The sequence below is a fragment of the Lithobates pipiens genome, unplaced genomic scaffold, assembly GCF_037356315.1.
Source record: "Lithobates pipiens isolate NorthernLeopardFrog02 unplaced genomic scaffold, aLitPip1_a1.2 Scaffold_76, whole genome shotgun sequence".
Lineage (NCBI taxonomy): Eukaryota > Metazoa > Chordata > Amphibia > Anura > Ranidae > Lithobates > Lithobates pipiens.
In genome coordinates, this window is record NW_027507899.1 from 1,010,358 (window position 1) to 1,034,727 (window position 24,370).

The 24,370-nt window shown below is 50.5% G+C and overlaps 1 protein-coding gene across 2 annotated transcripts in view; it reads right to left on the minus strand.

Annotated features, from left to right (window-relative positions):
- The window catches only part of LOC143959457 (uncharacterized), a 147,269-nt gene that overhangs the window by 43,181 nt on the left and 79,718 nt on the right, over positions 1-24,370 (minus strand). Inside the window, exons 3-4 of one of the 2 annotated variants that reach the window (XM_077468109.1) lie at positions 12,589-12,915; positions 353-460 (exon numbers count right to left, since the gene is read on the minus strand). In XM_077468109.1, the coding sequence (XP_077324235.1) occupies positions 353-460; positions 12,589-12,915 (435 nt within the window). The remainder of the gene's footprint in view (positions 1-352; positions 461-12,588; positions 12,916-24,370) is intronic. The other variant, XM_077468110.1, reaches the window with a different exon arrangement.

The following is a 24,370-nucleotide window of genomic DNA, read 5'->3' on the forward strand; positions in this document are numbered from 1 at the left end:
AAAATCCGACTTCCATATTAGCTCACCCAAAGTGTACATTCGCTTCTGTACCTACAATGGTGACTTTTTCAAATAACGTGAAGTCTTTGTTCCTATTTCAACACTTTTTTCTTTTTGGGTAACAACCCAATATTTCCTTATGTGAGACTCTCTCACCTTCTTAGGAACTAACCTTGGCAGATATCTTCACGTACGTAACTAAATTACGTCTTCACAAAGTCCTGGATTTTCCAAAAATAACTTGAAGTATACCGTCCAACTGGCCTTGTCAATCAACTTCGTAGGTTGTATCTTTTTTTTTTATTAATTCTGTGTACAGAGAGGTGAGAAAACAAAGAGAAAAAAAACTCACCCTCCACTGTTTTCTTTTTTCGGGACCGTTGTCGCATCTGACGCAAACGCCTCCTTCTAGGTTCTTTGATCATTTGTTGCCAAAACTTGACAAATCTCATTTTCCTCCCTTTGGCAAGGAGCAGGGAAAACAATTGATCATTTCGGCTGGCTTGACAATTCTAACACTGACACATCGCACACACTGACCCGTCACACACACTGACGCATCGCACACACGGACCCGTCACACACACTGACACATCGCACACACTGACCCGTCACACACACTGACGCATCGCACACACTGACCCGTCACACACACTGACACATCGCACACACTGACCCGTCACACACACTGACGCATCACACACACTGACCCGTCACACACACTGACACATCGCACACACTGACCCGTCACACACACTGACGCATCGCACACACGGACCCGTCACACACACTGACACATCGCACACACTGACCCGTCACACACACTGACGCATCGCACACACGGACCCGTCACACACACTGACGCATCGCACACACTGACCCGTCACACACACTGACACATCGCACACACAGACCCATCACACACACTGACACATCGCACACACTGACACATCGCACACACTGACACATCACACACACTGACACATCACACACACTGACACATCGCACACACTGACACATCGCACACACTGACCCGTCACACACACTGACGCATCGCACACACTGACCCGTCGCACACACTGACGCATCGCGCACACTGACCCGTCACACACACTGACGCATCGCACACACTGACCCGTCACACACACTGACGCATCGCACACACGGACCCGTCACACACACTGACGCATCGCACACACTGACCCGTCACACACACTGACGCATCGCACACACTGACGCATCGCACACACGGACCCGTCACACACACTGACGCATCGCACACACTGACCCGTCACACACACTGACGCATTGCACACACTGACACATCGCACACACTGACCCGTCACACACACTGACACATCGCACACACGGACCCGTCACACACACTGACACCTTGAACACACTGACACGTCACCCACACTGATGCATCACACACACTAAAGCATCGCACACACTGACACATCACACACACTGACACATCACAACATGTATAAGATGTCAGTGTGTGCGATGTGTCAGTGTGTTCGACGGGTCAGTGTGTGCGATGCGTCAGTGTGTGCGATGCGTCAGTGTGGGCGATGCGTCAGTGTGTGCGATGCTTCAGTGTGTGCGATGCGTCAGTGTGGGCGATGCGTCAGTGTGTGCGACACGTCAGTGTGTGCGACGCGTCAGTGTGTGCGATGCTTCAGTGTGTGCGACGTTTCAGTGTGTGCGTTGTTTCAGTGTGTGCGATGTGTCAGTGTGTGTGACTTGTCAGTGTGTGTGATGCGTCAGTGTGTGTGACTTGTCAGTGTGCGATGCGTCAGTGTGTGCGATGCATCAGTGTGTGCGACGCGTCAGTGTGTGCGATGCGTCAGTGTGGGCGATGCGCCAGTGTGTGCGACACGTCAGTGTGTGCGACACGTCAGTGTGTGCGATGCGTCAGTGTGGGCGATGCGTCAGTGTGTGCGACACGTCAGTGTGTGCGACGCGTCAGTGTGTGCGACGCTTCAGTGTGTGCGACGTTTCAGTGTGTGCGTTGTTTCAGTGTGTGCGATGTGTCAGTGTGTGTGACTTGTCAGTGTGCGATGCGTCAGTGTGTGCGATGCATCAGTGTGTGCGACGCTTCAGTGTGTGCGACGTTTCAGTGTGTGCGATGTGTCAGTGTGTGTGACTTGTCAGTGTGCGATGCGTCAGTGTGTGCGATGCATCAGTGTGTGCGACGCGTCAGTGTGTGCGATGCGTCAGTGTGGGCGATGCGTCAGTGTGTGCGACACGTCAGTGTGTGCGACGTTTCAGTGTGTGCGACTTTTCAGTGTGTGCGACTTTTCAGTGTGTGCGACATTTCAGTGTGTGCGATGTGTCAGTGTGTGCGATGTGTGTGATGTGTCAGTGTGCGATGTGTCAGTGTGTGCGATGTGTGTGATGGGTCAGTGTGTGCGATGTGATGTGTCTGACGTGTCAGTGTGTGCGATGTGTCATTGTGTGTGCGATGTGTCAGTGTGTGTGAGGTGTCAGTGTGTGTGACGGGTCAGTGTGTGCGATGTGTCAGTGTGTGTGATGTGTGTGATGGGTCAGTGTGTGCGATGTGATGTGTGTGACGTGTCAGTGTGTGCGATGTGTCATTATGTGTGCGATGCGTCAGTGTGTGTGGCGTGTCAGTGTGTTCGAGGTGTCAGTGTGTGTGACGGGTCAGTGTGTGCGAAGCATCAGTGTGTGCAATGCGTCAGTGTGTTCGAGGTGTCAGTGTGTGTGTTGGGTCAGTGTGTGTGACGGGTCCGTGTGTGCGAAGCATCAGTGTGTGCAATGCGTCAGTGTGTTCGAGGTGTCAGTGTGTGTGATGTGTCAGTGTGTGTGACGGGTCAGTGTGTGCGATGCGTCAGTGTGTGTGATGTGTCAGTGATGTGCGATGCGTCAGTGTGTGTGATGTGTCAGTGTGTGTGATGTGTCAGTGTGTGCGATGCGTCAGTTTGTGCGATGCGTCAGTTTGTGTGATGTGTCAGTGTGTGTGATGCGTCAGTGTGTGATGAGTCAGTTTGTGTGATGTGTCAGTGTGTGCGATGCGTCAGTGTATGAGATGTGTGATGCGTCAGTGTGTGCGGTGCGTCAGTGTGTGATGTGTCAGTGTGTGCGATGCGTCAGTTTGTGCGATGCATCAGTGTGTGATGTGTCAGTGTGTGCGATGCGTCAGTTTGTGCGATGCATCAGTGTGTGAGATGTGTGATGTGTCAGTGTGTGCGATGCGTCAGTTTGTGCGATGCATCAGTGTGTGATGAGTCAGTTTGTGTGATGTGTCAGTTTGTGCGATGCATCAGTGTATGAGATGTGTGATGTGTCAGTGTGTGATTTGTCAGTGTGTGTGCGATGTGTCAGTGTGTGATGCGTCAGTGTGTGCGATGTGTCAGTGTGTGCGATGTGTCAGTGTGTGCGTGATGCGTCAGTGTGTGTGCGATGTGTCGGTGTGTGCGATGTGTCAGTGCGTGATGTGCGATGTTTCAGTGTGTGTGATGTGTCTATTTTCAGTTAAATAGGTTATGTCAAACACACTGATCCATCACACACACTGACACCTCGCACACACTGACACATCGCACACACTGATGCATCACACACACTGACGCATCGCACACACTAAAGCATCGCACACACTAAAGCATCGCACACACTGACACATCACAACATGTATAAGATGTCAGTGTGTGCGATGCGTCAGTGTGTGCGACGTGTCAATGTGTGCGATGCGTCAGTGTGTGTGACGCGTCAGTGTGTGCGACTTGTCAGTGTGTGCGATGTGTCAGTGTGTGCGATGTTTCAGTGTGTGTGATGTGTCAGTGTGTGCGATGTGTCAGTGTGTGTGCGATGTGTCAGTGTGCGTGCGATGTGTCAGTGTGTTCGAGGTGTCAGTGTGTGTGATGGGTCAGTGTGTGTGACTTGTCAGTGTGTGTGACTTGTCAGTGTGTGCGATGTGTCAGTGTGTGCGATGTTTCAGTGTGTGTGATGTGTCAGTGTGTGCGATGTGTCAGTGTGTGTGCGATGTGTCAGTGTGCGTGCGATGTGTCAGTGTGTTCGAGGTGTCAGTGTGTGTGACGGGTCAGTGTGTGTGATGTGTCATTGTGTGTGCGATGTGTCAGTGTGTTCGAGGTGTCAGTGTGTGTGACGGGTCAGTGTGTGTGATGTGTCATTGTGTGTGCGATGTGTCAGTGTGTGTGATGGGTCAGTGTGTGTGACTTGTCAGTGTGTGCGATGCGTCAGTGTGTGCGATGTGTCAGTGTGTGCGACGCGTCAGTGTGTGCGATGTGTCAGTGTGTGCGATGTGTCAGTGTGTGCGATGTTTCAGTGTGTGCAATGTGTCAGTGTGTGTGTGATGTGTGATGTGTCAGTGTGTGTGATGTGTCAGTGTGTGCAATGTTTCAGTGTGTGCGATGTGTCAGTGTGTGTGATGTGTCAGTGTGTGCGATGTGTCAGTGTGTGCGATGTGTCAGTGTGTGCGATGTGTCAGTGTGTGCGATGTGTCAGTGTGTGTGATGTGTCAGTGTGTGCGATGTGTCAGTGTGTGCGATGTGTCAGTGTGTGCGACGTGTCAGTGTGTGCGATGCGTCAGTGTGTGCGACGTGTCAGTGTGTGCGATGTGTCAGTGTGTGCGATGTGTCAGTGTGTGCGATGTGTCAGTGTGTGTGATGTGTGATGTGTCAGTGTGTGTGATGTGTCAGTGTGTGCAATGTTTCAGTGTGTGCGATGTGTCAGTGTGTGTGATGTGATTGTGTGATGTGTCAGTGTGTGCGATGTGTCAGTGTGTGTGATGTGATTGTGTGATGTGTCAGTGTGTGCGATGTGTCAGTGTGTGCGATGTTTCAGTGTGTGTGATGTGATTGTGTGATGTGTCAGTGTGTGCGATGTGTCAGTGTGTGTGATGTGATTGTGTGATGTGTCAGTGTGTGCGATGTGTCAGTGTGTGATGTGTCAGTGTGTGATGTGTCAGTGTGTGTGATGTGTCAGTGTGTGCGATGTGTCAGTGTGTGTGATGTGTCAGTGTGTGATGTGTCAGTGTGTGATGTTTCAGTGTGTGCGATGTGTCAGTGTGTGCGATGTTTCAGTGTGTGCGATGTGTCAGTGTGTGTGATGTGATTGTATGATGTGTCAGTGTGTGCGATGTGTCAGTGTGTGTGATGTGATTGTGTGATGTTTCAGTGTGTGTGATGTGTCAGTGTGTGCGATGTGTCAGTGTGTGCGATGTGTCAGTGTGTGTGATGTGATTGTGTGATGTGTCAGTGTGTGCGATGTGTCAGTGTGTGCGATGTGTCAGTGTGTGCGATGTGTCAGTGTCTGCGATGTGTCAGTGTGTGTGATGTGATTGTGTGATGTGTCAGTGTGTGTGATGTGTCAGTGTGTGCGCTGTGTCAATGTGTGCGATGTGTCAGTGTGTGTGATGTGATTGTGTGATGTGTCAGTGTGTGCGATGTGTCAGTGTGTGTGATGTGATTGTGTGATGTGTCAGTGTGTGCGATGTGTCAGTGTGTTCGAGGTGTCAGTGTGTGTGATGTGTCAGTGTGTTCGAGGTGTCAGTGTGTGCGATGTGTCATTGTGTGTGCGATGTGTCAGTGTGTGTGATGTGTCAGTGTGTGTGACGGGTCAGTGTGTGTGATGCGTCAGTGTGTGTGACGGGTCAGTGTGTGCGATGCGTCAGTTTGTGCGATGCGTCAGTGTGTGTGATGTGTCAGTGTGTGTGATGCGTCAGTGTGTGCGATGTGTGATGTGTCAGTGTGTGCGATGTGTGATGTGTCAGTGTGTTCGAGGTGTCAGTGTGTGTGATGGGTCAGTGTGTGTGACTTGTCAGTGTGTGCGATGCGTCAGTGTGTGCGATGTGTGATGTGTCAGTGTGTGCGATGTGTGATGTGTCAGTGTGTTCGAGGTGTCAGTGTGTGTGATGTGTCAGTGATGTGTGATGTGTCAGTGTGTGCGATGTGTCAGTGTGTGCGATGTGTCAGTGTGTGCGATGTGTCAGTGTGTGTGATGTGTCAGTGTGTGCGATGTTTCAGTGTGTGCAATGTGTCAGTGTGTGTGTGATGTGTGATGTGTCAGTGTGTGCGATGTGTCAGTGTGTGCGATGTGTCAGTGTGTGCGATGTGTCAGTGTGTGTGATGTGATTGTGTGATGTGTCAGTGTGTGCGATGTGTCAGTGTGTGCGATGTGTCAGTGTGTGTGATGTTTCAGTGTGTGCGATGTGTCAGTGTGTGTGATGTGATTGTGTGATGTGTCAGTGTGTATGATGTGTCAGTGTGTGCGATGTGTCAGTGTGTGCGATGTGTCAGTGTGTGTGATGTGATTGTGTGATGTGTCAGTGTGTGTGATGTGTCAGTGTGTGCGATGTGTCAGTGTGTGCGATGTGTCAGTGTGTGTGATGTGATTGTGTGATGTGTCAGTGTGTGCGATGTGTCAGTGTGTGTGATGTGATTGTGTGATGTGTCAGTGTGTGTGATGTGTCAGTGTGTGCGATGTGTCAATGTGTGCGATGTGTCAGTGTGTGTGATGTGATTGTGTGATGTGTCAGTGTGTGTGATGTGTCAGTGTGTGCGATGTGTCAGTGTGTGCAATGTGTCAATGTGTGTGATGTGTCAGTGTGTGTGATGTGATTGTGTGATGTGTCAGTGTGTGCGATGTGTCAGTGTGTGTGATGTGATTGTGTGATGTGTCAGTGTGTGCGATGTGTCAGTGTGTTCGAGGTGTCAGTGTGTGTGATGTGTCAATGTGTTCGAGGTGTCAGTGTGTGTGACGTGTCAGTGTGTGCGATGTGTCATTGTGTGTGCGATGTGTCAGTGTGTGTGACGGGTCAGTGTGTGCGATGTGATGTGTGTGACGGGTCAGTGTGTGTGATGCGTCAGTGTGTGTGACGGGTCAGTGTGTGCGATGCGTCAGTGTGTGTGATGTGTCAGTGTGTGCGATGTGTCAGTGTGTGCGATGTGTCAGTGTGTGCGATGCGTCAGTGTGTGATGTGTCAGTGTGATGTGTCAGTGTGTGCGATGTGTCAGTGTGTGCGATGCGTCAGTGTGTGATGTGTCAGTGTGTGCGATGTGTCAGTGTGTGCGATGTGTCAGTGTGTGATGTGTCAGTGTGTGTGATGTGTCAGTGTGTGCGATGTGTCAGTGTGTGTGATGTGTCAGTGTGTGCGATGCGTCAGTGTGTGATGTGTCAGTGTGTGTGATGTGTCAGTGTGTGCGATGTGTCAGTGTGTGTGATGTGTCAGTGTGTGCGATGCGTCAGTTTGTGCGATGCGTCAGTGTGTGCGACGTGTCAGTGTGTGCGATGTGTCAGTGTGTGCGATGCGTCAGTGTGTGCGATGTGTTAGTGTGTGCGATGTGTCAGTGTGTGCGATGTGTGATGTGTGTGTGATGTGTCAGTGTGTGTGATGTGTCAGTGTGTGCGATGTGTCAGTGTGTGCGATGTGTGATGTGTCAGTGTGTGTGATGTGTCAGTGTGTGTGCGATGTGTCAGTGTGTGTGACGTGTCAGTGATGTGCGATGTGTCAGTGTGTGCGATGCGTCAGTGTGTGCAATGTGTTAGTGTGTGCGATGTGTCAGTGTGTGCGATGTGTGATGTGTGATGTGTCAGTGTGTGCGATGTGTCAGTGTGTGCGATGTGTCAGTGTGTGCGATGTGTGATGTGTGTGTGATGTGTCAGTGTGTGTGATGTGTCAGTGTGTGCGATGTGTCAGTGTATGTGATGTGTCAGTGTGTGCGATGTGTCAGTGTGTGTGATGTGTCAGTGTGTGTGATGTGTCAGTGTGTGTGATGTGTCAGTGTGTGTGATGTGTCAGTGTATGTGATGTGTCAGTGTGTGCGATGTGTCAGTGTGTGCGATGTGTCAGTGTGTGTGATGTGTCAGTGTGTGTGATGTGTCAGTGTGTGCGATGTGTCAGTGTGTGCGATGTGTCAGTGTGTGCGATGTGTGATGTGTGTGTGATGTGTCAGTGTGTGTGATGTGTCAGTGTGTGCGATGTGTCAGTGTATGTGATGTGTCAGTGTGTGCGATGTGTCAGTGTGTGTGATGTGTCAGTGTGTGTGATGTGTCAGTGTGTGCGATGTGTCAGTGTGTGCGATGTGTGATGTGTCAGTGTGTGCGATGTGTCAGTGTGTGCGATGTGTGATGTGTGTGTGATGTGTCAGTGTGTGTGATGTGTCAGTGTGTGCGATGTGTCAGTGTGTGCGATGTGTGATGTGTCAGTGTGTGCGATGTGTCAGTGTGTGTGATGTGTCAGTGTGTGTGATGTGTCAGTGTGTGCGATGTGTCAGTGTGTGATGTGTCAGTGTGTACGATGTGTCAGTGTGTGTGATGTGTCAGTGTGTGTGATGTGTCAGTGTGTGCGATGTGTGATGTGTCAGTGTGTGTGATGTGTCAGTGTGTGCGATGTGTCAGTGTGTGTGATGTGTCAGTGTGTGCGATGTGTGATGTGTCAGTGTGTGCGATGTGTCAGTGTGTGTGATGTGTCAGTGTGTGTGATGTGTCAGTGTGTGCGATGTGTGATGTGTCAGTGTGTGCGATGTGTCAGTGTGTGTGATGTGTCAGTGTGTGCGATGTGTGATGTGTCAGTGTGTGCGATGTGTCAGTGTGTGATGTGTCAGTGTGTGCGATGTGTCAGTGTGTGTGATGTGTCAGTGTGTGCGACGTGTCAGTGTGTGTGATGTGTCAGTGTGTGCGATGTGTCAGTGTGTGCGATGTGTCAGTGTGTGCGATGCGTCAGTGTGTGATGTGTGATGTGTCAGTGTATGAGATGTGTGATGCGTCAGTGTGTGCGATGTGTGATTTGTGATGTGTCAGTGTGTGATGTGTGATTTGTGAGTGTGTTTGATGTGCGATGTGTGATGTGTCAGTGTGTGCGATGTGTGATGTGTCAGTGTGTGCGATGTGATGTGTCAGTGTGTGTGATGTGTCAGTTTGTGCGATGTGATGTGTCAGTGTGTGATGTGTGAGTGTGTGATGTGTGATGTATCAGTGTGTGTGATGTGTCAGTGTGTGCAATGTGTGTGATGTGATGTGTGATGTGTCAGTTTGTGATGTGTGATGTGTGATGTGTGTGATGTGTGATGTGTGTGATGTGTGATGTGTGTGATGTGTGTGATGTGTGTGATGTGTGATGTGTGTGATGTGTGTGATGTGTGTGATGTGTGTGATGTGTGATGTGTGTGATGTGTGGTGTGTGATGTGTGTGATGTGTGGTGTGTGTGATGTGTGTGATGTGTGTGATGTGTGTGATGTGTGATGTGATGTATGGTGTGTGGTGTGTGATGTGTGATGTGTGATGTGTGTGATGTGTGATGTGATGTGATGTGTGTGATGTGTGTGATGTGTGTGATGTGTGATGTGATGTGTGTGATGTGTGTGATGTGTGATGTGATGTGTGTGATGTGTGTGATGTGTGATGTGATGTGTGATGTGTGATGTGTGTGATGTGATGTATGGTGTGTGGTGTGTGATGTGTGATGTGTGATGTGTGTGATGTGATGTGATGTGTGTGATGTGTGATGTGATGTGATGTGATGTGTGATGTGTGATGTGATGTGTGTGGTGTGTGTGATGTGTGTGATGTGTGTGATGTGTGATGTGTGTGATGTGTGTGATGTGTGATGTGATGTGTGTGATGTGTGTGATGTGTGATGTCATGTGTGTGATGTGTGATGTGATGTGATGTGTGATGTGTGATGTGTGATGTGATGTGTGATGTGTGTGATGTGTGATGTGATGTGATGTGTGTGATGTGTGTGATGTGTGATGTGTGATGTGTTGATATGTGACGTGTGATGTGTGTGGTGTGTGGTGTGTGATGTGTGTGATGTGTGATGTGTGATGTGTTGATATGTGACGTGTGATGTGTGTGGTGTGTGGTGTGTGATGTGTGTGGTGTGTGATGTGTGTGGTGTGTGATGTGTGATGTGTGTGATGTGTGATGTGTGTGATGTGTGATGTGTGTGGTGTGTGATGTGTGGTGTGTGATGTGTGGTGTGTGATGTGTGATGTGTGTGATGTGTGATGTGTGTGATGTGTGATGTGTGATGTGTGTGGTGTGTGATGTGTGATGTGTGGTGTGTGGTGTGTGATGTGTGATGTGTGATGTGTGTGGTGTGTGATGTGTGATGTGTGGTGTGTGATGTGTGGTGCGTGATGTGTGTGGTGTGTGATGTGTGATGTGTGATGTGTGTGGTGTGTGATGTGTGGTGTGTGATGTGTGATGTTTGATGTGTGTGATGTGTGGTGTGTGATGTGTGATGTGTGATGTGTGTGTGATGTGTGGTGTGTGATGTGTGATGTGTGATGTGTGGTGTGTGATGTGTGGTGTGTGATGTGTGAGGTGTGATGTGTGATGTGTGTGGTGTGTGATGTGTGATGTGTGAGGTGTGATGTGTGGTGTGTGATGTGTGAGGTGTGATGTGTGATGTGTGTGATGTGTGATGTGTGATGTGTGATGTGTTGATATGTGACGTGTGATGTGTGATGTGTGTGGTGTGTGGTGTGTGATGTGTGTGGTGTGTGGTGTGTGATGTGTGTGGTGTGTGATGTGTGATGTGTGTGATGTGTGATGTGTGTGATGTGTGATGTGTGTGGTGTGTGATGTGTGGTGTGTGATGTGTGATGTGTGATGTGTGTGATGTGTGATGTGTGATGTGTGGTGTGTGATGTGTGATGTGTGATGTGTGATGTGTGGTGTGTGATGTGTGATGTGTGTGGTGTGTGGTGTGTGATGTGTGATGTGTGGTGTGTGATGTGTGGTGTGTGATGTGTGTGGTGTGTGATGTGTGATGTGTGTGATGTGTGATGTGTGTGATGTGTGTGATGTGTGATGTGTGATGTGTGATGTGTGATGTGTGATGTGTGGTGTGTGATGTGTGGTGTGTGATGTGTGATGTGTGATGTGTGTGATGTGTGGTGTGTGATGTGTGATGTGTGTGTGATGTGTGTGATGTGTGGTGTGTGATGTGTGAGGTGTGATGTGTGTGGTGTGTGATGTGTGATGTGTGATGTGTGATGTGTGTGATGTGTGGTGTGTGATGTGTGAGGTGTGATGTGTGATGTGTGTGATGTGTGATGTGTGATGTGTGGTGTGTGATGTGTGAGGTGTGATGTGTGATGTGTGATGTGTGATGTGTGATGTGTGGTGTGAGGTGTGAGGTGTGATGTGTGATGTGTGGTGTGTGATGTGTGATGTGTGATGTGTGTGATGTGTGATGTGTGATGTGTGATGTGTGGTGTGTGATGTGTGGTGTGTGATGTGTGGTGTGTGATGTGTGATGTGTGATGTGTGGTGTGTGATGTGTGATGTGTGATGTGTGATGTGTGGTGTGTGATGTGTGGTGTGTGATGTGTGGTGTGTGATGTGTGATGTGTGGTGTGTGATGTGTGGTGTGTGATGTGTGGTGTGTGATGTGTGATGTGTGATGTGTGGTGTGTGATGTGTGATGTGTGATGTGTGATGTGTGGTGTGTGATGTGTGGTGTGTGATGTGTGGTGTGTGATGTGTGAGGTGTGATGTGTGGTGTGTGATGTGATGTGTGATGTGTGATGTGTGATGTGTGATGTGATGTGTGATGTGTGGTGTGTGATGTGTGGTGTGATGTGTGATGTGTGATGTGTGATGTGTGGTGTGTGATGTGTGATGTGTGATGTGTGATATGTGGTGTGTGATGTGTGATGTGTGATGTGTGGTGTGTGATGTGTGGTGTGTGATGTGTGGTGTGTGATGTGTGGTGTGTGATGTGTGATGTGTGATGTGTGATGTGTGATGTGTGATATGTGGTGTGATGTGTGGTGTGATGTGTGATGTGTGATGTGTGATGTGTGATGTGATGTGTGATGTGTGACGTGTGACGTGTGACGTGTGGTGTGTGATGTGATGTGTGTGATGTGTGATGTGTGATGTATGAGGTGTGATGTGTGGTGTGTGGTGTGATGTGTGGTGTGTGATGTGTGATGTGTGTGGTGTGATGTGTGTGGTGTGATGTGTGGTGTGTGATGTGTGATGTGTGTGGTGTGATGTGTGATGTGTGATGTGTGATGTGTGATGTGTGATGTGTGATGTGTGATGTGTGATGTGTGATGTGTGGTGTGTGATGTGTGGTGTGTGATGTGTGGTGTGTGCTGTGTGGTGTGTGATGTGTGATGTGTGGTGTGTGATGTGTGATGTGTGATGTGTGATGTGTGACGTGTGTCGGGATTACTTTCTCTTTCAGTCTCTCCTTCAGGCTGCAGCAGCGCGGCACTTACTGAGGGAAGGGAGCCGCATTACAATTGAATCCATCCGCCCAGGAAAGCACACAGGGAGCACAATGTACACAGATGCAGAGCGGGGATTGTATACCTCCACCCGAAAATGGAGAAAAAGTCCCTCTTCTTCTCTCACCTCCTGGACCCCTCTATTATCCTGATGGGGCCCAGGAAGGTTCTATATTCCTCGCCAATCACGTAGCTGCAGGTTAATAAAGTTATTTAGCAAATTATTATTTTTTAGCTAGAAATCTGCTCAGCCCCCCCCCTGCTGGCTGGGCCCGGTACAACAGGGCTGGTTGTACTTCCCTATCAGCGGCCCTGCTGCTAGGAATGGGGGTGGGGGTTGGGTGGACTTACCTTCTACATGGATGAAGTAATCATCTCCCTGTATAAGGTGAATGGTAGAGTTCTTTATATACACACGGTATATCCCGTCATTCTCCGGAGTCACATTGGATATGATCAGACTTCCATTCTCTGATATCCTTGTATTGGGGAAATATCTGACATCAGACGGATCACAATTCTTGTGTTCAGCTATTGTATTCCATTCAAAAAAAGATTTCTCATAGTACCAGACAATCCAGTCACATCTCCATCTATCTGTATGGTTGAGGGTGAGATGGATTCTGATGGGGATGAGAAGGTCAGATCCCGGCCGGGTGAATATTTCCTGGACTTTTCCTGTACAGACAGAATACAGATCCCAGTCAGGTCACAGTGTACTCCCCTCCCCCTCATATAACATATATCCCTCTATGAGGATCCCAGAAATATTCAGATTGCATCTATCAGAGTCCTCCGGGTCTTCCTGGGATTCCTCTGTTTTCTTCCCATCTCAGATCATTGAGGAATCTCCTCTGACACCCCTATACTCTCCATTATTCTACCAATAAATCATCAATGAATAGACAATCATTCCTCCCCCCATTTCCCCTGCTGGAGTAAATTGGAGCGTCCTTTATTTGGCCTTCCTCTGGATCCTCTGTAGGTATAGGATTGTGTAGATGGGATTGGAGGATTTTTTTTTCTCTTTTCTCATCGCTCCCAACTGTCCCGGATTTTGAGGGACTGTCCCTGATTTGGAGCAATGTCCCTCTGTCCCTCTTCCCTCCTCATTTTGGTCTGATCTATAGAGTTGTATATAAAATGTACTTTCCTGGTGCATCATGACATCATACATATGGGTTGTGACTCCGCCCCCACAACCTGATAGGTCTGGTTAACTATAAATCAAAGACAGACTCGGCTCACAGAATTCTCCTTTTTTTCCTCACCTGATCAGGACTGGAATCGCGAGGTATCCCTTACCAAATGTCGCCCCAGCTAGGGTTGCCACCTGTCCGGGAAAACCGGACAGTCCAGCTTTTACATCCTTTGCCCGGGTTTCTGACTGCCTGTCACCCAGACACCAACCACCAGGGCATCCTCAGAAATTCTTATAACACCCCCATAAAATCTTAATCAGAATTTAGGATCCATAACATGTATTAGAATGTCACATATCTTCACATATATGTAACTGTCTGGATGGAAACAGCCCTAATTACAAGGGACTTGTTTCTCTCTGTGGAGGGATACAGAACCTCCTGACCGCATTTCCCGATGCTCTGCTTCTAGTCCCGGCTACTGGAGCCCTGCCCAGACTGTTCACTGTTCACAGACTGATCTAGTGGAGAGAGCTGTGAGTGTGTGGGGGGCAGAGGGAGGAGCTGTGAGGGGGCAGAGGGAGGAGCTTTGAGTGTGTGGACGGGCAGAGGGAGGAGCTGTGAGTGTGTGGGTGGGCAGAGGGAGGAGCTGTGAGGGGGCAGAGGGAGGAGCTTTGAGTGTGTGGGTGGACAGAGAGAGGAGCTGTGAGTGTGTGGACGGGCAGAGGGAGGAGCTGTGAGTGTGTGGGTGGGCAGAGGGAGGAGCTGTGAGGGGGCAGAGGGAGGAGCTTTGAGTGTGTGGGTGGACAGAGGGAGGAGCTGTGAGTGTGTGGACGGGCAGAGGGAGGAGCTATGAGTGTGTGGGTGGGCAGAGGGAGGAGCTGTGAGTGTGTGGGTGGGCAGAGGGAGGAGCTTGAGGGGGCAGAGGGAGGAGCTGTGAGTGTGTGGGTGGGCAGAGGGAGGAGCTTGAGGGGGCAGAGGGAGGAGCGTTGAGTGTGTGGGTGGACAGAGGGAGGAGCTGTGAGTGTGTGGACGGGCAGAGGGAGGAGCTGTGAGTGTGTGGGTGGGCAGAGGGAGGAGTTGTGATGGGGCAGAGGGAGGAGCTTTGAGTGTGTGGGTGGACAGAGAGAGGAGCTGTGAGTGTGTGGACGGGCAGAGGGAGGAGCTGTGAGTGTGTGGGTGGGCAGAGGGAGGAGCTGTGAGGGGGCAGAGGGAGGAGCTTTGAGTGTGTGGGTGGACAGAGGGAGGAGCTGTGAGTGTGTGGACGGGCAGAGGGAGGAGCTATGAGTGTGTGGGTGGGCAGAGGGAGGAGCTGTGAGTGTGTGGGCAGGCAGAGGGAGGAGCTGTGAGTGTGTGGGTGGGCAGAGGGAGGAGCTGCATGGAGTGTGAGGAGGGGACAGCAGGACAGAGGGGAGGAGAGAAGCTGCCCATTACCAGACTACATATGGAAGTATTCATCTCATAGTATGTTGTGTCTTGACCCCTGTAGGCCAAATGGCCCCTCTATTATACTGTTATGTCCTTAATACTCCCATCCCCCTAACCCTCTTTCTAAAATAACCGGGATCCACACATTGCTTATGGAGTATAATTGGCCATAACAGCCTTCAGTGACGTAACTAGAATCTTCAGGGCCCGATGCAAGAAACCATGAAGGGCCCCCCTCCCCCCGACCTCCGGACAGGGCTCTTTTCTCTGAGCCCGATGGCAGAACACCGGGGGCCGCTTCCAAGTGGGTGGCGACATATAAAGGACCCGATTTCTCCATTTCCCCCGCTTCTCCTCCTCTCCCACCCACAGGCATTCAGCGGCTGCAGGAGGAAAATGGAGAGACGGGTTCCTCTATGTCGGTGTTTCACAATCTTTTTCCAGTCAGGGCCCTCTTGAAGTACATCCCTAGGTGAATGGGGCTGCACTGCAACCCCCCTGAAACTGTGTGCATTGCATGCAGTTGCAGCATAGTGATGATGCATTTAAGGGGTTAAAACAGGTGTTCAGTAGGCAACATATTGCCTCTCTACCGGCTGTCAAATGCCTCTGAAAAGCGATCTGAGCATGGATCACTTTACGGAGAAACAGCATTTTACATAAAATGTACATACATACATGTAAACACACACACATATATATATATATATATATATATATATATATATATATATATATATATATATATATATATATATATATATATATATATATATATATATATTTATGGTCGGAGTCCTCCGCTGTAAGGCCGCGTACACACGCGCGGACTGTTCGCCCAACCTTGTTCGGCAAACAGTTTCGTCAAACAGTCCGCTCAAAATTTGCATGAGCGGACTTGCCCACACACGAGCGGACTGTTTCAGCGAACTGTTTGCCAAACAGTTCGCTCAACTTTTGAAATGAACGGACTCGCCCACATAAGGAGGAGGCAAATCCGCCCATTTTGAGCGCGTGTACAGGTAGGCGGGGCCCGCGAAGGAGACGTCGCGGGCTCCGCCGCCTGGAATGGGCTTAAAGGGGAACCCCAATGCCGAAAAAAATCGGCGTGGGGGTTCCCCCCAAGTCCACACCAGACCCTTGTCCGAGCACGCTACCCGGCCGGCCAGGAAAGGGGGGCGAGCGAGCGCGCCCCCCCTCCTGAGCCGTACCAGGCCGCGTGCCCTCAACATGGGGGGTGCCTTGGGGAAGGGGGGGCCGCGCGGCCCCCCCACCCCAAAGCACCTTGTCCCCATGTTGATGAGGACAAGGGCCTCTTCCCGACAACCCTTGCCGTTGGTTGTCGGGGTCTGCGGGCGGGGGGCTTATCGGAATCCGGGAGCCCCCTTTAAGAAGGGGGCCCCCGGATACCGGCCCCCCACCCTATGTGAATGAGTATGGGGTACAATGTACCCCTACCCATTCACCTGTGAAATAAAGTACAAAAAAAAACACAACACAGGGAAAAAATATTTTATTGCACAGCTCCGGGGGTCTTCCGTCTTCGGGGGTCTTCTCGCCGGACTCCTCCGCTATGTGTGTGTAGCTCTTTTGCTAGCGGAGGAGTCCGGCTTTCTTCCTCCCCGCCGCCGGCCTCTTCTCCCGACTTCGGGGGTCTTGTCCCCCTCTTCGGTTCTTCTGCCGGGCCACCGCGCCTTCTTGTAGCTCTTTTACAGGCGGTGGCCCGGTCTTCTGTCGCCGCTGTCGTCGCCGCCGCCGCCGTCTTCCGTTCTTGTTCTTCTTCTTGTTCTTCTTCTTCTTCTCCTGGAGATGTTGACTCGACGAGCTCTCCGGCCGGAATGCCAGGGACACGCTCCGCTGCCACTTATATAGTGACAATGGGGCGGTGTCACATGGTATATGTCACATGGGTTGGTCACATGGTGACCCCGCCCCCTTACGATGTCATAGTCCCCATGTGACATCAACCCATGTGACCAACCCATGTGACATATACCATGTGACACCGCCCCATTGTCACTATATAAGTGACCGCACAGCGCGGCTCTGGCATTCCGGCCGGAGAGCTCGTCGAGTCAACATCTCCAGGAGAAGAAGAAGAAGAACGAGAAGAAGAACAAGAACGGAAGGCGGCGGCGGCGGCGACGACAGCGGCGACAGAAGACCGGGCCACCGCCTGTAAAAGAGCTACAAGAAGGCGTGGTGGCCCGGCAGAAGAACCGAAGAGGGGGACAAGACCCCCGAAGTCGGGAGAAGAGGCCGGCGGCGGGGAGGAAGAAAGCCGGACTCCTCCGCTAGCAAAAGAGCTACACACACATAGCGGAGGAGTCCGGCGAGAAGACCCCCGAAGACGGAAGACCCCCGGAGCTGTGCAATAAAATATTTTTTCCCTGTGTTGTGTTTTTTTTTGTACTTTATTTCACAGGTGAATGGGTAGGGGTACATTGTACCCCATACTCATTCACATAGGGTGGGGGGCCGGTATCCGGGGGCCCCCTTCTTAAAGGGGGCTCCCGGATTCCGATAAGCCCCCGCCCGCAGACCCCGACAACCAACGGCCAGGGTTGTCGGGAAGAGTCCCTTGTCCTCATCAACATGGGGACAAGGTGCTTTGGGGTGGGGGGGCCGCGCGGCCCCCCCTTCCCCAAGGCACCCCCCCATGTTGAGGGCACGCGGCCTGGTACGGCTCAGGAGGGGGGCGCGCTCGCTCGCCCCCCTTTCCTGGCCGGCCGGGTAGCGTGCTCGGACAAGGGTCTGGTGTGGACTTTGGGGGAACCCCCACGCCGATTTTTTTCGGCGTTGGGGTTCCCCTTTAAGCCCATTCCAGGCGGCGGAGCCCGCAACGTCTCCTTCGCGGGCCCCGCCTACCTGTACACGCGCTCGAAATGGGCGGACTTTCCGAGCGGGAACAGTCCGCTCATTTCGAAAGTACAGCGGACTGGCCCACACACGGGCGGACTGTTCGCTCAAACACAGTTTCAGCGGACAGTTTTTCGGAATTTCCGAAAGACTTTGTCCGTCCAACTGTCCGCTGAAACTGTCCGCTGAAAGCCCACACACGAGCGGACTGTCCGCCCAAACACTGTTCAGCGGACAAGGTTGGGCGAACAGTCCGCCCGTGTGTATGCGGCCTAAGAGATATGAAAGAACACATAAACACGTCACAAGACTAACAACATAAAATAGATCTGAATTGTGCCCTTGGTCTGCTGTAAGGTAAGCCCTGGTGAGCTGGGCGGTGAGCCCTGCTCTGCTGGGCGATATGCCAAGAGAAGGCCGCAAAAGACTTGGTTTAGGGAGGTAATTATTAATTTATGTACAACAAGACACTACGGGGCAAAGTTTCTGAAGGCTCAGGACATTTCCACTTGTGGATTGGAGATGTATCGAGTAAAGCAGGTGGATTCCCGCCTGCCCATCTTTGGACTGGGACCCCGTTTCGTGAGGCTGCTGATGCTGCTCCAATGCGAAAGAATGTCCAAGAAAATGACCAAGGTCCAGGCCTAATTTGCTCAAAAGGAACCTGACGTGACTAATGAACTGGTTGCTGCCTGGGGTACTAATCGGGAACGGTAGTAATGGGCTGTCCTGCGAGGGATCGAACATATGGGCCAAAAATTGATCTAGGATGGACACGGGGCACCAGGCTTTGAGAGTTTGGAAAGGTTTGATGTCAACCCCTGGACCGGACTATTGTGTTTTGGACACCCTGAGGGGCAAGATGAAGTAAGTCTGATGGCGTGTGAGGTGGCTTCTACGTAACACTTTACAACTGGGATGGTGACAGAATTCACTGGGGCGTAAGAAGCTGTAGAAAGCCAGGTAGATGGCTGCTTGAACGACCAGGCTGAATTTAGCCAAAGGGGAATGTGACAGGATGAAAGACACGTCTTGGAATATGGCGCTGGTGACGGGTAGCCGTTTGTTACTGATTTGGGGTCATTGCCTGTGAATACCACACAACATGGTCTTGACCGTATGGGCGGCAAACAAGACGGTTTGTTAGGATCTCATAAAGGGATGAAATACTGGATGTCAGCTGAGTGGGGTCTAAGGTATTGTGTGACAATGCCAACTGTGTGCGGTGGCATAATATGAAGACCAGGATGTGATGGAGAACTCTTGGTATTGCTCTGGGGTTTGAGGCTAGTAACCTGACATAGAACCTCTAGGCTGCACGGTAGGCCTTCAGGGTGTTGTGAGATAATGAAAGATTAATAAGGCAGGTAGCGTCGTGAAAGTGTTGTTTGAATCCGAGGTTAGCTACGACCAGTGTGGGATAAGAGACATGGTCGGGTCGGTTCCAGGTTCCTGCAAAATAATGAAGCAAAGTTAACGGGTAGTGCGTCGGCCAGATTATTGCGTTTGTCTGGGATGTGGACACATAGGACGTTAGATTGGTGCTGTGGGGATAGTGGCGCCAGCCTGCGCAGGAAGGCCACGATGGCCGGCTACTAGGACCTCCTTTATTCATAATACTGGCTGTGGCTTGGTTGTCTGTGGCGAACCTGCCCAGTTGTTGCACCAGACTTGAGCTGCTGCGACAATGGGGTAGAGGCCGAACAAAGAGGAGGACTAACTGAACCCAGGAATCAAGAGGATTTCTGACGGCCATGGCCCTATAAACCCAAGTTGGCCAAAAATTGAGGCGAGGACCTGTGGAGGCTGTGGTGACCATGACTACCTGAGATGAAGAGAGAGATGCTGAGGGAATACACATTGGCATGCCATTCCAATTTGTGATAAAATCGACTCCCATGGGCAGATCTGCTATTCCTGGCACATCTTAATTTAAGGATTTAGTCAGGGTCTTGTACCTGGAAGAGAAACACTAAAAGGTGGGAGGTAAAGGATCCCCTTGAGTCTGGCTGCTGCTTTGGCTGAAAATGAGCGGTGATAGTCAAAGGATGGGAACCCTGCGTACTTGTGACCTGCTGCATGCAGATAGGGGTCCAATTCTACCCTCCTGTTGGGGTTGCTCTGCCTAGCATGTCTCTGACTGTCCCCAAGGCCAGCACAGACTCTGTGACAGTGAGCTTGCGATTAAGTAAAGGGTCTCTGGCCTTCAGGATGACGGAGACATCTCCCCGCGAATATGACTTGTTCTAGGCCAAGTTGTGTACTGCTATGAGGAGGGATGCTAAGTTAACGTCGTTGTCATCCAAGATGTCCTCCTAGATGCCCTGCTAGGACAAGGTGTGCAGGGAAGACGATGGTGCAGAAGTTGGGTGTATCTGTAAGTGAAGGTACGGGAATGACGGTGGTGACTGGAGCTGGTAGGGGCACGGCTGGGCGTACCTCCAGGGCTGTCACTCTACTTGGACTTCGGCGACTGCTGTTGACAGTGTGGTTACCCAGGAGTGCAGCTGAGTAGTCGCAAAGAAGATAGACTGAAGTGGTGCCTGGAAGGGCTGCCACTGGCAGTGGAAACAGTAGCCTAAAGGCTTGGTTTCCTGACTGCGGCAGGGTAGGATTTACTCCTGCGACACTGTTCTGCTATGAGTTTTTTTTTTATTGGTCCAAGCTCTTGTGAGACTAAACCGCCGCTTGCTGAGTCCGTAAAGGGTGATGGCAGGGCTGAGGCAAAGTCCTCGCTGTCTGCCTGCGACATGGCGTCAACTAAAAGCAAGGGGGGGGGGGGTGCGTATGTTTGAGGTAAGTTGCAAAGGTAGGAGGGGATAGTTGCGTTTGGGTAGATAAGATGAAAGGCGGAAGGAAACAAGAAGAATAGGACAAGGAACGACAGCCATAGTGACAGTTGGTTTGCGCTCGAGCGCTGTTGAGTGTGACTTTAGAAAACTCAAAAGAATGCGTGACAACCGAGGTGAGCCAGGAGGTGACTGGCTAGGTAACAGATAGCTCGGGTGTCAGTCTGTGCTCGGCACAGACTAATGAACCAGAGCGCCCCAGGGCGGACTGGGGTGGGTAGCTGAAGTCTGGTATACTAAGTAGGAATGTTGCGATCTGTAGTTAATTGACGTGGGTTCGGTCTACTAATGCTTGCACTGCCAGCAAGTATGGAGATTAGGCGACCTTGTCTGCGTATTGAAGGCTTGTGCGTCGAAAACAGAGTGAAGTGCACAGAAGTATGTGACAGTTGCTAACGCCTCGGGAGCAGGTCAAATTCTGTATGTGAAGTAAAAATATGTAGTGAAAGAGTGTTTAAGAGAAAGGGGGAATCCCATTGAACTAAACACCTGACTTTATGCCCTAGTTGTGAAGTCGACTGGTTGGGGTCGAGAACTGAGTTGACCGGGAGCCTGAAGTAAGGTGACATGAGAATTTCGTTTTGACAAGGGGGATTGCAAAGAGCTCTTTGGGGCAAAGCTGGCCCTCTGGTGAAGATGCAAGCCCTCGACAATGGTGTTTTTTTTTTATTTTTTTATTTTTTTGGGGAGATACTGTCCAAACCTGGTGCAGGGTGGACTAACTGGTGTTCTAACTGGCCTAAAAAGGGGAAAGCGACAGAGAAAATGATGAGCAGCCGTGTTGCTACTGGAGACGATGAGTGGCAGTTTGAGCCACTTGCTGAAATGCTTGCAGCGATTGCAAGGAAGTGGCTTTATTTGAATTATGAGGTGAGAATGAATGAATGAATGAATGGATGAATGAGGTGAGCAGCTGTGTTGCTACTGGAGATGAGTGGCCGTATTAAGCTATTGCAGAGATGCTTGCAGCGATTGCAAGAAAGCAGCTTTATTTGAATCTATAAATTAAATTATGTGTAGGAATGAGGAGAGCAGCCGTGTTGCTACTGGAGATGAGTGGGGGTATTTGAGCCATGGCATTGATGCTTGCAGCGATTGCAAGGAGCTTTGTAGAAAGGCGAAAGAAAAGGTTATAGAGGAAATGTGATTATGTAGGAATGACCGTGCGCAGCACTGAGCACATTGGTGGAGAGAATTGTGTATGATCATGTATGGATAGACTGAGAAAGTCAAACGTAAGTACTGCTGAATTCGTACAGTCAATGTGACTAGTTTGAACTGGGCTATAGCTATGGAATAGTCTGCGAAAGATTTGACTCATTTGGGTCGGAGATGCAACAGGATTCGGCTTGGTTGTTAGAGTTGCGTTTGGCAAGGACTGGAATCGTTGCACCGATGCTGCGACTAGACTCGAATCCTCCGTAGATGCGACTGAGAGGCTCATATATGGGATCCGACCGTATCACTGAGGATTTGGCTGGGTTCGGATTGATTGAATTGTGATGGTGGTTGAAGGGGCTGGTGATTGCCAATGATCCGAAACATAGAAGCGAAGTTGCGACTAGATTCGAATCGGCCGTAGATGTGAGGTGACTACGGGGCTCGTATGACAGATCTGCCCGTATTGCCGATGATATGGCTGGGTTGGAATCGACTAAATGGTGATGGTGGTTTGAAGGGGCTTGTGATCGCCGAGGATCCGAAACATAGAAGCGAAGTTGCGACTAGATTCGAATCGGCCATAGATGTGAGGTGACTACGGGGCTCGTATGACAGATCTGACCGTATTGTCGATGATATGGCGTGAGTGTATGCCATTCCTTACTGTGAAACTAAACACCTATCAACCACCCATCCCCCAGGCTAGTCAAGTGCAGGAAAGACATCAGGTGGGTTTAATTACACCCCAATCAGCCACAGAAACCCATACAAACAATACCTGTATATCTCAAAAAAGGATGAGAACAGTGAATCTTATAACCAGTGAAGCCTATGGCGAGTGATATTGGAGAACGACCGACAGCGACTCGGAGGCTTGGATCTATGAATGAATCGTATGTTTGGTAGAAGGAATTTACGAATGTACTATGCCTGTGCCGAAAGATGTTGGGACATGAGTGTCAACAACTCAGCGGTAGGTTTTGTGAAAGGGGTGCAGGATAGTAAGCATGATAAGCCGCAAGTTTGCACATGATATGAAAAGATTTGGATACTACTTATCTGCGACCATGATCGGGAACCGCCGACGAAGACCACGAAGAAGCCGAAGTGCACCTGCGATTGGACGCACAGATAGTCGACCGTGAGGGAGCTGAGAAGAGTCGGCCCCTTGATGTGCAGTACCTTGCACTGGAACCGACACAGACCGTTGTGGGAGGTCTGATTATATACCCTCCGGGCTCCTCCCATAATTACGGGCCACCATACTGGCCCTCTTATATATATATGCACATATAAACCAGTGGCGGCTGGTGCTTAAAATTTTTAGGGGGGGCGCAAGCAAACTGAAAAATTCAGAAAAAAAAATCAATTACAGCCACTGTGCCCATCAATTGCAGCCACTGTGCCATCAAATGTCACCACTGTGCCCATCAAATGCTGGCAGTGTGCCATCAAATGCCGCCACTGTGCACATCAAATGCTGGTGGTGTGCGTATTAAATGCTGGCAGTGTGCCCATTAAATGCTGGCAGTGTGAATCCCCACCGCCTGCTCCCCGTCTGCCCGCCACCTACCCTGTCTTGGTGGGGCAGCGGGTGACGGCCATGAACGGGGTCCTCCATGCATCTCCTGCCATCCTCATCTCCCGTTCTCTCCTCCTGATAGGTGTCCAGTAGCTGTGCCTATTGTTTCAGCCAATCAGGTGACGGGTAACAGACCCGCAGACCTGATTGGTGGAGAGGCAGTTCAGTGTTAGGAAAGTGAATATTAATTCACTTTGCTAACACATCTGGGTAGACTGTGAGCATCAAGCATGGCGCTTGCAGTTCACCTATTTTGAAGCCTATTGGAGCCTATGGCTCTAATCAGGTGCTTCAAAAACAGCCCCCCCCACCCGCCGCTCTAATTCAACACCCAGCCCCCCAAAAGGGACTGGACACCTAAATATGGGGGTGGCAGCGGTAGCCATGGATAGATTCATGCTATGCTATGCGTGAATCTATCCATTGGTCATAGAGAGGGTGGCTGGAGAGAGGGGGCGGCACCTGTACACCCTTATGGATGCACCGCCACCGATAAACACATGCACATTCACATACATACATATGCATACTTGCACACTCACATACATGAACGCATACACATACATATATGAACACACACACACACACACACACACACATGCACACTCACATACATGAATACATACATATGCATATATGAACACACACATGCATACATATATGAGCACACACACACACGCATGCATGCACACACATATAAACACAAATACAGTAGCTAGTCTTATAAAAAAAAGGCAGACATTTACCTTGGCTCTTCCTGCCGGGTACTGCAATGTAGGGGGAGACAAAGAGCACACACTGTGCTTTCAGCCTAATGTGAGGAGCTCCCCCATAGTGCCGATTTCCCCCCCCTATCGAAGAGTACAGGGGGCCCTCTGCAGCATGGGCTCGGTCGTCATGGTGATCTTGGCAACCCCAACTGTGGAGCAGCAACTGTGGAGTTGCAGGGAGCTGGGGCAGTTGGCTCATCTCTCCAGCCACAGATTACAGAATGTATGGACTTAATGGACTGTTCATCAGAGGATGTCATAGACAGGACAGAGTACTGCAGACCCATGCTCCACACCTGTGGCAGTTTCAGAGGCCCAAGGTGAGAAGGTGATGGTCCTTCT